We start from the raw sequence: 14,568 nt of genomic DNA on the forward strand, positions 1-14,568 counted from the left end.
TTGCTCCACCACCGGATTGCTTGGCGGAAGGTCTCGTTGAGCAAGATCTTGTCCTCGAAGTTGCCCGCTGCCTGCATCCAGCGGGCGTCGAGGAACTCCTGTAGGGCAATTCTTGCAGTGGATGCATCCGCAGCCTGCACAGGCGCACAAGGTAGATGCACGAGGACATCATGCCGAGCAGGGACTTGATGGACCTCACCCTGGCCAGGTCCATGGTCGACAGCCGTTGCACCTTGCCCAGGATGGCCTTCGTCCTTTCCTCCGACGCAGAGGCCAATCGCGCCACTGTGTCGAGCCTGGCTCCCAGGAACAGGGCGACTTGCGACGGCACCAAGTGGGATTTTGCGAAGTTGTTAGAGAATCCCAGCTCCGTAAGTAGTTGGACGGTCTTTGCTGTTTGCATGACGGCAAGTTCTCTTGTCTTTGCTCGGATGAGCCAGTCGTCCAAGTAGGGGTAGAGGTGGATCCCCTGCAGGAGCAGCCGCGCCGCCACTGGTGCTAAGCACTTGGTGAACACCATAGGCGGCCGACTTCAATCCAAAGGGAAGGGCCTTGAACTGATAGTGCCGCCCTTGGACTACGAATCTCGGGAACTTTCGATGTCCTTTTAGAATGGGGATGTGAAAGTAGGCATCCTCCAAGTACAGCGACAATGGGAAGTCGCCTTCCTCCAGCTGTCCCAGCACGTGCTGGAGGGTGACCATCCGGAACTTCTTGGACTTGATTTACTTGTTTAGACGACAAAGGTCCAGGATGGGTCGCCAGCCGCCGGTCTACTTTCTTACAAGGAAGTATCGGGTGTATACTCCGGAGCCTCTTTGGGACGAGCTTGATGGCTCCTTTCTTCAGCACCGCCCTTACAGCAGTTGAGGGACGTTTTCCTTCCTGGTCACGGGAGGAATGCAAGGGCACTTCTTTAGAAACTCGAGTGTGTGCCCGTGGGCCAGGGTATCCAGCACCCAACGGTCGGTGTAGATAGACTCGCCAGACTTCACAGCCGGCCTCCTACCGGGGTGCTCAGGTGTGGGCCCAACGCTACGGCCGGTTCAGTCCTGCTTGGCGGCGGCATTGCCACCTTGGCGACGATGACAAGATCCTCCTGACTTGCCACGTCCTCTGTAGGTCTCTTCCGACGAGAAGCAGGCCGCCTGGCGGTACGTCGAGGAACCGCTGCCGAATCCTTTGGAGGCACCTTGCTTGCCTCCGGAGTTCCAAAAGGGCGGCCGTCATTGCTGTAAAACTCCCAAGGCCCAAGCCGTTTCCGTGTCTGCCTTGATGGCCTGCAGTGACTCATCCACTGTCTTGCCAAAGAGGTTGTTCCCGTCGAAGGGCATGTCCAAAACTATGGATTGCACATCCGGGCGGAAATCGTTCGCCTTGAGCCACCCCTCCCGTCAAAGACAAACGCTGTTGCCCAACTGGCAGAAACCGGTGTCAGCAATGTCCGTGGCCACCGTTATGGCGTGGTCCGACACCACCTCAACTTCCTGCAGGATCTCTAGGGCCTCCGCACTCTTGTCGTCCAAATGGAAGTCCAGCAGAGGAGCGATCTTAAACCAAAGCTCCCTGTCATATCGGGCCACAATCGCTAGGGCGTTGGCCGCTTTGTCATCGCCGCCAAGATGACCTGTCGTCCCATGGCATCCAGTTTCTTTCCCTAGCCGAGCGGCAGGGAGGTTGAAGCCGTCGCCCCCGCCGCTTTCTTCTTGGCTGCTGCCGAGACGACCGAATCTGGGGTCGGCTGTGCCCTAAGGCACAAAGGGGCAGAATCCGGGACCCAGTACTTCTTCTCGTACCGGTCTCTCTTGGCAGGAGTCGTGGACGGGTTCTTCAGGAGCGACAGTCCCTCGTCCCAGATGTCGTCAAGTAACGGGACCGAATGTACAGACTTCCTCTTGGCCTCACGCCGTTGATAGAGGAAACCTTCCTTCTTCCGTTCTTTGGGGCAGAGCTGGAAGAGCTTGGATGCCCTGGCGATCATGGAGTGGAAGGAGCCAATTTCGTTGGGCGGGGAGGCCCGAGGAGGTGGTGATGGAAGGCCCATCCTGTCGGCACCACCCCCATCGTGGCCGTCTCTGTTCCAGTGTCATCCCTCGGTTCAGGGGATGGGGATGAAGGCTGGAAAGGCCGTGAAGGCTGGAAAGGCTGGAAAGGCCGTGAAGGCCGTGAAGGCTGGAAAGGCCGTGAAGGCTGGAAAGGCCATGAAGGCTGGAAAGGCCGTGAAGGCTGGAAAGGCCGTGAAGGCTGGAAAGGGGGCGAGTTCTCCTCCGCTTGCATGGAGGACTTCCCGATGGTCCAGGCTCCGCTGGATCCGTTAGAGGTAATGGCAACCTCGTCCTTATCTCCTTAGATAAGGCCTGGATCGCCATCAAGATTGCTCCCGAGTTGTCCTGTGGCCCAGGTTTCGGCTGCGACGGGCGGGACGGAGTCCTCCTCCTCTAGCCGCTCGTCGGCGCCACCATCGCCTTCTTCATCCACCTCGTCGGGATCTCTACCGTGGGACCGGACCTCCTAGAACTTTCTGTCCAGGATCTAAGCGACTCCAGCCAGCTCCTCTTCAGAGGCTGTATCAGTGTCCGTGATGGCCACCAGGCCCCCACCCTCTTTTTCCACCAGGGTTTTCACGGGGGTCTTATCGATGGGCTGAAAAGAGGATTTCCACCGCAGAGACAGGGAAACTCTAGGCCCTGAGGTCACCTCCACAGGCTTCGCCAGGGCCGCCACAACTCCCTCAATAGAGGCCTTAGCCGGGTGAATCAGGGCCTTCACGACTTTAGGCGCGCCTGAGGCCTTCACGTTGGGGGAGGGGCACGGCCTCGCTCCCCCTCGGCTGTCTCCATCAGGATCGACCGGGACTTCTCCAGAAGCTTACCCGGGTTCTCAGATTTTCTCCTCTCCGAGCCAGAGCGTTGGCTCATGGTTGATTGCGTCGGTGAAAGTGCGCCCTGCCCGGCAGCTGAGGAGCCCGACCAATCAGCGCTCCCGGTGCCCGCGGACTCACGGTGCTTTGCCTTTTAGTTGGGCCCCTGTCGCCAGAGTGCCCTCAAAGGACTTAGAAGACTGCTCTGACCTCTTCTTCTCACCTGCTGGGCTCTCCTTCCAGTCAGTTGGTGAGGCGGATACACCGATCCTTCATAGTCCGTTCCGACATGTTTTTGCAAAATGCACAGTTCTTCTCCATGTGCGTTTTGTCTTCGTGAAGGCAGTAGAGGCATCAGGAATGCTCGTCCTCCTTGAAGACATTCTGTAGTCCGCATCCAGGGCAGTTACTGAACAGCTTGGATCCGGGTGTCGTGTTTCCTTTGTCCTGGGCCATGTCCACGAGGGGTAGGCCTAAAAGATCTTCTGGAATCCTCCAAGAAGTGAAAACTCGACGATAATTCCGCCCTTGAGGGGCGTAGAAAATTCCAAAACGGGTTCCCGTTGATCGGAAGTAGAAACGGTGGAGCTTGAGGCTCGATTGACCGAAAATATGAGATTAAACTCTTTGAAGAAAAAAAAAAAAAAAAAAAAAAAAAAAAAAAATCGCAAACCGCAGTAAAAGCTCAAGAGTTACAGCACGCGGACTCCAATAGGTGAACGTGTGGTAAAAATCTGAGCTGCCAGGGGAGGGGCTTAGGGAGAAGGCAGTCATTGGCTGGGGGCAGTATGACCCAGAGACCAGTGATTGGTTACTACTAAGAAAGACAGTTCAGAAACTAAACTGAAACTGATTTTTTCTTTACCGAGGATGCCCAGCCTGACACGACGACGGGGAATATTCATGAGCATGTGTATCCATGCCAGACCCCATGCTGGAGAAGGTAGGGTTGGAAGTCAGAAGAATGAGGGAGATTGCGTAGAGGATGACAGTCACTATAGCAGAGGTGAGGTGCCAGGAGTGCATGGTGAGGCGAGAGTTGCGTTGTGTGGAGATGTGAGGGGGCGTCAAGTGTTAGAAAGGGTACATGCGAATCTTGGGTAGGAGCAGGTAATATTGCGGACCAACGCACATGCAGTGTTCTTGAGAAACAAGGATGGCAGGCGCACCTTCTGCTGTGAGATATGTTCGAGTGCAGATATAAGTGAGGGCAGGTGTATTGTTGCTAGTAGACAAAATAGAGGGGACGTGCACCAACTACACGGTCACAATAGCTGTAATGTATACATTCACAATAGCTGTAAGCAGTCACAGTATCATGAAATCACAATAACAGTAGATACAATGAATGAGGAATCACAGTAGCATTGATGGAATGCGCAATGAGATAAGGTGCTGTAATGGGAGGTAGTTACAATGTAATATGCTCTGTATAGGAGCGAAATATATAAGACTGGACACTGTTAAAAAAGTTCATATCAGAAATAGCTGCTTTGGCGTAGCGTAGTAAAGTACATAGCGGACATGCTTGGAGTGGCAGAAGATAGGTATGCGATGGTGGGGTGCAGGTGCAAAAAGGTGCGCTATAGTGAAGGGACGTGCCGAACGGGGAGATCGATTAACAAAGCAATGGAGTGGCGACAACACAATAGTCCGAGAGCAGGGACAGGCATGAATGTCATAGTACTGCTAACTTAAGGGAGAGGCTTACAGTCTTAGAGGTATAGGTGCACTGGATATACAGAGAGGAGCAGCCGTCAGAGGGATGAATGGGCAGGAGGTCACTGTCGAGAGAAGCAGCAAGTCCTATACATCCTGTGGCACATTGAATAAGTAGGTTAGGTACAACAATAGGATGACAATGCATTACTTACCGTAAAAGCATTGCTGATGGTTGTATCTGCTTAGATTCACATGCTGTGCATAGGTCCGACATCCAGTGGTCACTGCGGAGTATTGCATTTTGTTTTTCGTAGTCGAAAAGGGGACGTCGACAAGGCGTGTCTGTAACACTATCCCTATGGTGACGTGCGTTGTACCCATAATCCCTCACGCGTCGAGGTCCCTCTGTTTGTATTTTTCTGCCCTGAGGGAGCCTTCTAGACGTGAGCGAGTACAGAAAAGTGAGATATAGAAAAGGATGTCTACGTTCCTTCCATCCGAGCGGGGAGGAAGGGTGGGCGCATGTGAATCTAAGCAGATACAACCATCAGAAATGCTTTTACGGTAAGTAATGCATTGTCTTCTGATGTTTGTTAATCTGCTTAGAATCACATGCTGTGCATAGACTAGCGAGCAGTACCCGGAGTTGGAGGTGGGTTGTGAGAAGGAACAGTAGAGAAAAGAGGTCTTAATACTGCTTGTCCCACCTGGGAATCAGATCTAGAGTGGGCATCTAGACAGTAGTGTTTTGTAAAGGTGTGTACAGAACTCCAGGTTGCCGCTTTGCAGATGGACTCAAGGGGAACATTTGCAATGAATGCGATGGATGCCCCAGTGCCTCGAGTAGAGTGTGCTCTTGGCTTGAAGGGTAGTTCTCTCATAGCAAGAGTGTAACAGAGAGTGATGCATTGTACAATCCATCCAGATATAGTGGTTTTTGAAACTGCATCTCCTTCTCTTCCTGCTGCCACCGAGACAAAGAACTGATTAGTCTTTCTCAGTGGACTAGTTCTTTCCATGTAAAACATGACAGCTCTGCGCACATCAAGTGTATGCAGGCTTTTTTCTCCTAGATTTGAAAGATACTGAAAGAACGTTGGTAGTTCTATAGACTGGTTGACATGGAATTTGGAGATGAATTTCGGTGCAAACCTTGGGTGTGTGCGTAGAACCACTTTATCTTTGTGAACTGTTACAAAGGGGTCTAAAACCGAAAGGGCCTGTAGTTCACTTACTCTCCTAATGGAGGTAATAGAGATTAGGAAAGCAGTCTTAAGAGTGAGATCTTTAAGAGTTGCCTTGTGCATGGGTTCAAAGGGTGACCCCATGAGCCTGGTGAGTACCACATTTAGATCCCAGTCAGGAGCTGGGTTTGCTATTGGAGGGTGTATTCTCTTTACCCCTTCCATGAAGGCTTTGATTACTGGGATCTTCCACCACGATACTTTGAGTTGTGAAGTGGTGTAAGCCGAAAGCGCTGCCAAGTGTACTTTAATAGAATTGAATACTAGACCCGAGTCCAGTAAATGGGTCAGGTACAGAATCATTTGTGTGGGAGAGCAGTCAACGGGGTTGATACTCTTCCCTCTACACCAGATGACAAATCTTTTCCATTTGCTAGAATAGCAGTGACGAGTGTTAGGCTTTCTGGCCTCTCTGAGGATGTCCATGCACCTCTGTGGAAGTTGTAAATGTCCAAATTCTATGACCTCAGGAGTCAGGCTGCTAAGTTCATGGTCTGAGGGCATGGGTGCAGTGTCCTGCCCCTGTCTTGTGACAGCATGTTGTACGGGCAGGGCAGTTTCACTGGAAGAGATAGAGACATCTTCAACAAGTGAGCGAACCATGGCTGTCGGGGCCACATAGGGGCCACCAGTATCATGTTAACTTGTTCCTGGTGCATCTTGTGCGCTATCTTGTTGAGAAGGGGAGTCGGGGGAAAAGCGTAAACAAATTTCCCTGACCATGGAATCGATAGACCGTTCCCCTTGGACTGGTTCTGGGGGTACCTGGAGGCGTAATCTTGGCATTGAGAGTTTTCCAGAGTTGCGAACAGGTCTATTTCTGGGAAACCCCACTGTGTTAAGACGTCGAAGACGATGTCTTCTTGTAACCGCCATTCGTACTCTACGGGCAGGGGGAAGTCTCTGCTGAGTTTGTCTGCTAGCAGATTGAGTTCCCCTTGTACATGTTGTGATAGTAGGAACATGTTGTGTTTGAGAGCCCACTTCCAGATGTTCTAGGACAGCTTGGACAGTCCTGGAGAGTGAGTGCCCCCTTGCTTGTTGAGGTAGTACATGGCTGTGGTGCTGTCTGTGAGGACCATCACTGTCTTTCCTTGTAGGTGTTCCTGAAAGGCTTTCAGTGCTTTGAACACCGCTAGTAGTTCCAGCAGGTTTATATGCTTGGATGCTAAGCTCGGAGTCCACGCTCCGTGAGCAGTCTGATGGGTTAGGTGAGCCCCCCATCCTGTAAGGGATGCGTCTGTGGTTAGAGTGGCTTCCACTGCGGGTGTGGCAAATGTTTTCCCTAACAGGTTTTCTTTTGTCCACCACCGTAGCGAGAGAACCAAGGCCTGCGAGACCACCACTAGATCGTTCCATTGTCACTGGCCTGACATCACTGGCTGTTGACCCACTCTTGCATTGGGCGCATGCGCAGGCGCGCGTGAGGTACCAAATAAATACATGACGCCATCATTCCTAGCAAGCGCATTGCTTTGCGTACCGTCACCTCTCGACCTGCCACATAATGGGGGATCTGAAACAGCATGTTTTGGACCCTCTCGTTGGAGGGGAAGACGAGGCCGTTCTTTGTTCGAATTAGAGCCCCTAGGAATTGTTTGATTTGGCTGGGGTCTAAGCTGGACTTCTTTTCTTTGATGGAGAAGCCCAGTTGGAACAAAAGGTCTACGGTCTTTTGGGTATTGGAGAAGCATGTTTCGTAAGAATCCCCTGTTATGAGCCAGTCGTCGAGGTAAGGGTATACCGGGATGGATAACCTGCGCAGGTGGGCCGCTGCCACTGCCAGTACCTTCGTGAATACCCTTGGTGCAGATGCTATCCCGAAGGGTAGTACTCTGAACTGGTAGTGTTTGTTCTCTATCTTAAACCTGAGGTATTTTCTGTGCGCTGGCAACATTAAAATATGAAAGTATGCATCTTTCATGTCCAGTGTTGTCATGTAATCCCCCTGTGATAACAGTGGGATTACTTCCTGCAAGGTCACCATACGAAACTTTTGGGGTTTGACAAACTTGTTCGCTGGGCGCAGATCTAATACAGGGCGCATGGTTAAGTCCTTTTTGGGTACAAGGAAGTACACTGAATAAATACCTTCTGTTACCTGAGATAGGGGGACAGCCTCTATAGCTTCTTTTTTCAGTAGCTCTTCTACTTCTTGTAGAAGAATGGTGAGGTGTTCCGGTGTCATGCGTCAGTTCCGTGGGGGTCTGTACTTCGGGGAACCGTTGAATTCGATGCAGTATCCGTGGGCTATGGTGGATAATACCCAGCGGTCTGACGATATTCCCTCCCATGCTGAAAGGAACGATGTTAGCCGGCCCCCGACCGGTGATGCATGGGAGGGGACCCGAATCTTCGGGTCATTTGTTGGTATTGGGCGTGGAACCTTTGGGGCTGGAGCCGCGACCTCTTCCCCTGCCACGGCGTTGGCCTCTTTGACTGAACTGGGTGTTGTTACCCTGGTTTGCGGGCCAGTTGGTAGCAGAGTAAAATTGCTGTTGGTTTTGCTGCTGGCGTTGGCCACGAAAGGAGCGTCTATTGCCATAGCCACGTCTGTTAGGGGGCCTAGAAATTTGGTCAAGAGTTTTGATGGCATCAAACTTTCTTCGCATGTTCTAGGGCCTCATCAACTGCTTTCCCAAACAGATGTGTTTCTTCTATGGGCTTATTTATCAGGTAAGCCTGGGTTTCCGGCTTAAATCCCGAATTGCGCAGCCAGACATGGCGTTTGAGAAGTGTTCCCTGAACCAGGGAACGGCCAGCCGTCTCTGCGGCATCTAAGGAGTTCTTTACGATGCCCTGGTTTACAAGAGTTCCCTCTGAGATTGTAGCTAACAGGCGTGAACGCAGGGGTTCTGGTGCGTCCTCTGCTTCGCTGCGCAGCTTGCTCCACTGTGCATCTCCATAGCTAGCTAGTAGGGAATTGTTATTTGCAATCCTAGTTGAAAAGGCGGCGGACGTCGTGATTCTCTTCCCAAGTGCGTAGAGCTTTTTGCCCTCTTTGTCAGGTGGTGCCTCACTAGTGGATAGTGGTACCCCTGCTCTTTTCCTTGTATTAGTAACTATGAGGGAGTCCGGAATAGAATGGCCTCTGATGTACAACGGGTCAGAGGGCGAAGGGCTGAAGAGCTTTTCTATTCGAGGGTTGACCCCTCTGACTAAGGCAGGATTGGAAAGGGAAGGAGTTATTCTTCTCTTTATAGAAGCCAGGAGCGGAATAGACTGACTAACAGGGGCTTTTTCTTTAATAACTTTTTCTACAAAGTCTATGTCAGGAAGAGTCTCCCCTGTGTCTATTTCAAAATGTGCTGCCGCCTTGCGCAATAGTGCATTAAGTGAAGGTTGGTCATCTATGGGAGAGGTGTTAGCACTAGGTGAATCCTTGGGAGGAGAAGGGTGAAAGACATCAGGGTCTGAGTGCACTGATGGGGATTGCCAAGGCTGCGAGGTAGCTGTATCTTCTTCGAAAGCTCCTGCACTAGTGTAAGGATCTTCTTCAAACCCCTCTTCCTCATGTTCTTCCTCTCCACCCAAACACTCATCCTCCTGGAGGTATTGCTCCTCTTCCGTGAGGTCATATACGTCTGTAGAAGGGGGAAACAGCCTAGGGATTTTGACCCTAGGGTCATCCTGGGGCCATTCTCTTGGGTGTGGGTGAGTTTTGGTTTCCCAAAAACTTTTCCATTTTCTCCATACAAGAATGGAGTCTTTCAAGGGTCTCATGGGGGACCCCTGAATAGTCTAGAGGGGGGAAATCAATGTTTTCACCTTCAAAACGCTTAGAACGCTCCCACAACGTCGAAGAAAGGTTTCCGTCGCCATCTGAAAAGCCCTCCGGTAGTTCCGAAGTGCCCTTAGATGAAAGGGGCAGTTCCTGGCTACTCTTATGCTTTTTCGGCGTTTCTATAGCTTTTTGTGCGGTATTCGACGTTTGTTTCGTCGTCCGCTTACGTGTGTCTTCGGAAACAATTCTCGCCAGGCTCTCGACAACGGGTTTGTCAGTAGAGGACTCTGGTGTCGACGTTGCCTGCGTTACGCGTTGTTCCTCGACGGCCGCTCTATGGAGCGTTACGTCGGATGATTTTGGGGTAGCGCCCGTGTTTGATGAAAGCCCAATCGCTGGTCGCGGCTGCGTTTGCGGGTGGGGCTTGAGACCCTTACGGTCTGAGGTAGACGGCGGAGTGCCCTGCATCCCCTTCGGCGCTGATGGATCCTTCGTCTTCGACGAAGAAGAGCCGTGGGTTGTGTGCTTAGGCCTATGGGGTCTGTGTGCGTCCTTGTCGCCGGGGTGTTCATCCCCATGAGCAGGGCGTGAGCCGAGCCCGCCGGGGACGGACGTCGAGGAGCGCGAGCGCTCCTTCTGGGGGTTAATGACTTCCGTAACGGACGTCGAGTTATCACCCTCCTCGTCACTTTCTGTAACAGCGGCAGCGGGTGAGGAAACTGACTTCGACATAGCGTAGTCCGTCCACCTCTTAATTTTTGGTCCTTTAAGAGTTCTTGGTTTCAAGAGCTTACAGGCCGCGCAGCTGTCCTCCTTATGATCGAGGGGCAAGCAACGATTACAGAGCTTGTGTTTGTCCTTCCAAGTGTATTTGCCCCTACAGCGTGGGCAAAACTTAAAAGGTGTCCTCTCCATAGCTGAGGCAATAATAACTGGTGATAACAACCCCAAGGGAAAGATAGGGGAGAAAGAAAGACATTCTCAAAGAGAAGATAAAAGTTCGAACCCCCACTTTCCCTACTGTATGTTGGCCGGCGAGGCCAGGCCACGTTTCGGCAGCGCCGAAGGATCTCCTCCGTCTCTTCCCCTCCGTCAAAAACTTGCTCGGCGGAGAAACAGCTTCACAGCTAACGTCGAGGGGAGGGATCTTTAACAATATAATAAGTATAATTGAGGACCGAGGTCCGTAGTAAGTATTTGCAATGTCTCTCGAGGAGCTCCGCCTAAGGTGACCAGAAGCTGGGCGGAAAAAAACAATCTAAGGGACCTCGACGCGTGAGGGATTATGGGTACAACGCACGTCACTATAGGGATAGTGTTACAGACACGCCTTGTCGACGTCCCCTTTTCGACTACGAAAAACAAAATGCAATACTCCGCAGTGACCACTGGATGTCGGACCTATGCACAGCATGTGATTCTAAGCAGATTAACAAACATCAGAAATGAGGTTATGGGACTGGCTCGCCTTACAGTGTACTGGCGGTTCAAGATTCACAGCGTGATAAAGTACAGTTTGAAAAAGGGTCTTGGAAACTTCTTACCCTTGAAAGTTAGATGGGTGTCAAATGGAGCAGAGTGGCTGGCCCCTTGGCCCCGGGCGGACAAGACAGGCCAAGACAGGCGCACTGCCTGAAGTACCAGACCTTGAGTAAACTGGACCGGCTCACGCCTTCTGGCGCTCACGGAACTGCAATAAAGGATTCGGGGACCAATCTGGTCATGTTGTCGTGTTGCTTGGCAACAGTTCAAACAGAACAATGAGGGAATACAGATATTAGACATGAGGATATACAGATATTAGAAGTAGTGCTATATAGAAACCCAAAAACATACAATAAAATATCACATTTGCTACATTTTACCTCTTCAATAGCAGCGTCCTGCAAAAGAGATCGAATATCCAAGCGCATCATGTGACGAGGGGCTGTTTCCCAATTATCAGCCATCTGTTAGAATCAGAAAAATAGGAAATCAAAAGGCCTGGAACTGTTAGAACTGAACATGTTTTGTTCACATCGCTGTTTCTCTTTGCAGCCCCAAATCACTATATTGTTGACTCTGCGGAACACACTGCCTTCTTTAGATACCCAACTACTATGCACAGTTACCACGTTTAAAAACCCTGTCCCTTTGAGAAATCACGAGATACACATGTCAAAGCTCTCCTGATAACTTTTCAAACCCATCTACAAAGAAATCCCTTTGCAGCCACTCATACAATTGCTATTTAACCATTGGGAAATCAAGATCCAACAGACTTAACCGACAACTCTGTATTGTAAGTACAAAGCTGTTAGGACAGATTTTCTGAAGTCCAACTGATGGCTTAGTAAAACCATTCAACTCAGACAGTACAAGACTCCATTTTTACTATACAACTGCACCATCCGAGCATCCGGTAGGGTTTAGAGAGCAGGAAGGGTCATCCTAGGAGGGAGAAAGGGCTGTATGAAAGTACATAGAACCTGTAGTATACCAAGGATTCCATAGAAAATCTTGCAACCAGAAGCGTTAGAAAAACATTAAATGTTGGAGCCACCACGGGGGCACGGAGATGGACTGATGCATCCCGGCGTGTCGCCTCCACACGGGCTGAATAGAGGGAAGGAGCCAAACAGTATGATATGGCATTTGTAACGTGCCTATACACAAGTGTTTCAAGGCACAAGTGTTCCTAGGTGCCCCTAGGGGGTGTCAGCACCTGACACCCCCTAGGGGCACCCTGAAGCGATGATGCACCGGATAGAAGAAATCCCAGTCTTCAGTGCCTTTTTCTAAGCGGAGAACTCAACCTTTTTTGAGGGGCCGGAGATCTTGCGCCTCCTGCCATGCGTTCCGCATCCAGAAGGAGCTACTGGATCCAACGAAGTTGGAAAGGGCTGCGCTTCGCAGGTTGTAAACGCACTCCAAGGGGACCTGGCCACACTGCCCACTGAGCCGGAGACCCCCCCCACCCCCGGGGGATAGCACACTACCTCGGGTGGGCACAAGTGCAACGATACAACACCCAAAGGCATACAGACGTCTGAGAGGTGGACCGAGGGAGCCGAGCCCCACAGGAGCCTGGGGTTACTGCGCAGCGGAGAGGATTTCATCTGCGGGGGGAGGGCTGATTTCCCGCTCCTACACCGCCAACCTCCCTTGTTATCCATTGGAGTCTGTACCCCCTTCCTCGGCTGGCTATCGAAGGTGTGAATAGTAACAGGCGAAACGCGCCGCAGTGCTCCTTAACCAGCCTCCCCGCCCGGAGCCCATTAAACACAGGACTCTCCAGCCTGAAAATCCCGGGAGAGCGCCGAAGTGCAGCCACCCATAGCCTTGGACACTCCGGTGGGACATCCTGAGGAGCACGCTCATGGCAAGTGGTTTTCGGTGCCAATACTCCAGTTAAGGGCCGAGATACGCGTGTGCCCTCCCCCGGTAAGAGATTGACACCTGCCTTGAGCTGCAACGTACTGCTGCCCAGCTGGGCACCCCCATCGCGAAGGGCCCGTGCAGCAGTTCAGTTGCGGACCCCTGGTGTCTTCCCGGACCGCTGGTGAACACCCTGTGGTGCGCTGATCTGACGCTGCCCCAGGGAGGGCTGCTACCATCGGTGAGCGCTTCCTCTTCGCCGGGGGGGGGGGCTAATAGACGGAGCCAGCATTCTTTCGGCCATCCCTGGCCACTTGAGGCCTAGCTGATCTGCCTCCGGGGAGGGGAATATCTGGAGCATAGTGAGATATTTGATGGGATCGCCCCTGCTCCCACAGCTTTGCTCCCCCGAGCCTGGTGCGATCCGTAGCGAGGAGCGTGCGGCAGAGCCCGTAACAGACCCCGGATTTGCCCCCACCCACCTCAGAAGGCTGGATGCCGGACACTGTCACGCCCCGCCAGAGCCCCGGTCCTGCTGACCTGTGCAACAAGTGAACCTTCTCTACACACAGGGCCCGGACCGGGAGCAGAAGCCACCCAGCCCACACAAGTTCCTGAAGGAATACAGTAAATGAGAACATGAAAGGGAGAGACCCTTTCGAGCCTGCCGACCATCCCTCTTGCAAAGCAGGAGAGTTGTTCCCCTCGTACCTTGCACTGCCTCTGAGAAGTGGGGGACAGCCAGCTCTTTCACTTTGGTCGGGGGCGGATGCAAGACCCCCCCCCCCCCCCAATCCCCCTTGGCCTCTGCGCTTAACATCAGCCTCCTGGGACGTCAATCATGTCACTGCTAAGCACCTGAGGAAAACTCACCCATGGAGCCTGGACAGGTTGAGGCACCGGTGACTCTACCATAGGGCATAGTCAGCTGGAAAGCATGTCCCACCTCCGGTGCTCCCGATTCCCACGCATTGATCCAGCCCTGATACCGCAAGACCCATACTGAATTGCACGAGACCATCAGCAGCTGTTTCTTCATATGCCCCAGCCCCTGGACTGTGATCGCCCTCATAAAATCCAAGGGGGGCTACACTCAAACGAACAAGTTACTTCTTACCTGGTAATTTTCTTTTGGTGGGATGTTCCTCTGATGTATTCCTTATCTTTGATAATTCGTCTCCAGTTTGCTGGCCTCGGAAACAAAATTCTCAGTAGAGGGCTCTGCGCATCTACGTCCATCGAGTTGGTGTCCCTCGACAGCCACCGTATCGGCACCGACGTCACCATGCCCATAAATAGCCACGCGCAGCGTCCGTTGCTCAGTTCCGTTTTGTAGCATAAGATAAGTCCTGCATGAATTGGTTATTGACCTTGAAGGAGCGTAAGCTGCAACAACAAGGGAAATACTACTGCGGGGATGGATGGGAGGGGCGATAAGGAATACGTCGGAGGAACATCCCATCGAAAGAACATTACCAGGTAAGAAGTAACTTGTTCTTCGAAGGGATTGTGTCCTTCGACATATTCCTTATCTTTGATAGACTCCCATAGCAGTGGTGTGTAATTGGAGATGGGAGTAAAAACACCATGTTTCCCTTTAGGAATTAACAGAATGTAATACGGCTTTGCCAAACCTAGTCTCTTCACTAGAGGAGGAATCCAGGTTGTAAAATCTTGTGAAGGTATGTGCGGATGACCATGTGGCAGCCGCACATATGTCT

General features: G+C 51.8%; 1 protein-coding gene across 6 annotated transcripts in view; it reads right to left on the reverse strand.

Annotated features, from left to right (window-relative positions):
* Positions 1–14,568, reverse strand: part of YLPM1 (YLP motif containing 1) — a 1,127,325-nt gene that overhangs the window by 356,085 nt on the left and 756,672 nt on the right. For all 6 annotated transcript variants that reach the window (XR_011283753.1, XR_011283754.1, XR_011283752.1 and 3 more), the window contains exon 16: positions 11,356–11,439. Coding sequence is in view for 3 of the 6 variants with exons in the window: in XM_069637605.1 (XP_069493706.1) it covers positions 11,356–11,439 (84 nt within the window). In the remaining 3 variants the exon portion in view is untranslated. The remainder of the gene's footprint in view (positions 1–11,355; positions 11,440–14,568) is intronic.

This window comes from Ambystoma mexicanum, chromosome 14 (assembly GCF_040938575.1).
Source record: "Ambystoma mexicanum isolate Mex_15411 chromosome 14, UKY_AmexF1_1, whole genome shotgun sequence".
Taxonomy (NCBI): domain Eukaryota; kingdom Metazoa; phylum Chordata; class Amphibia; order Caudata; family Ambystomatidae; genus Ambystoma; species Ambystoma mexicanum.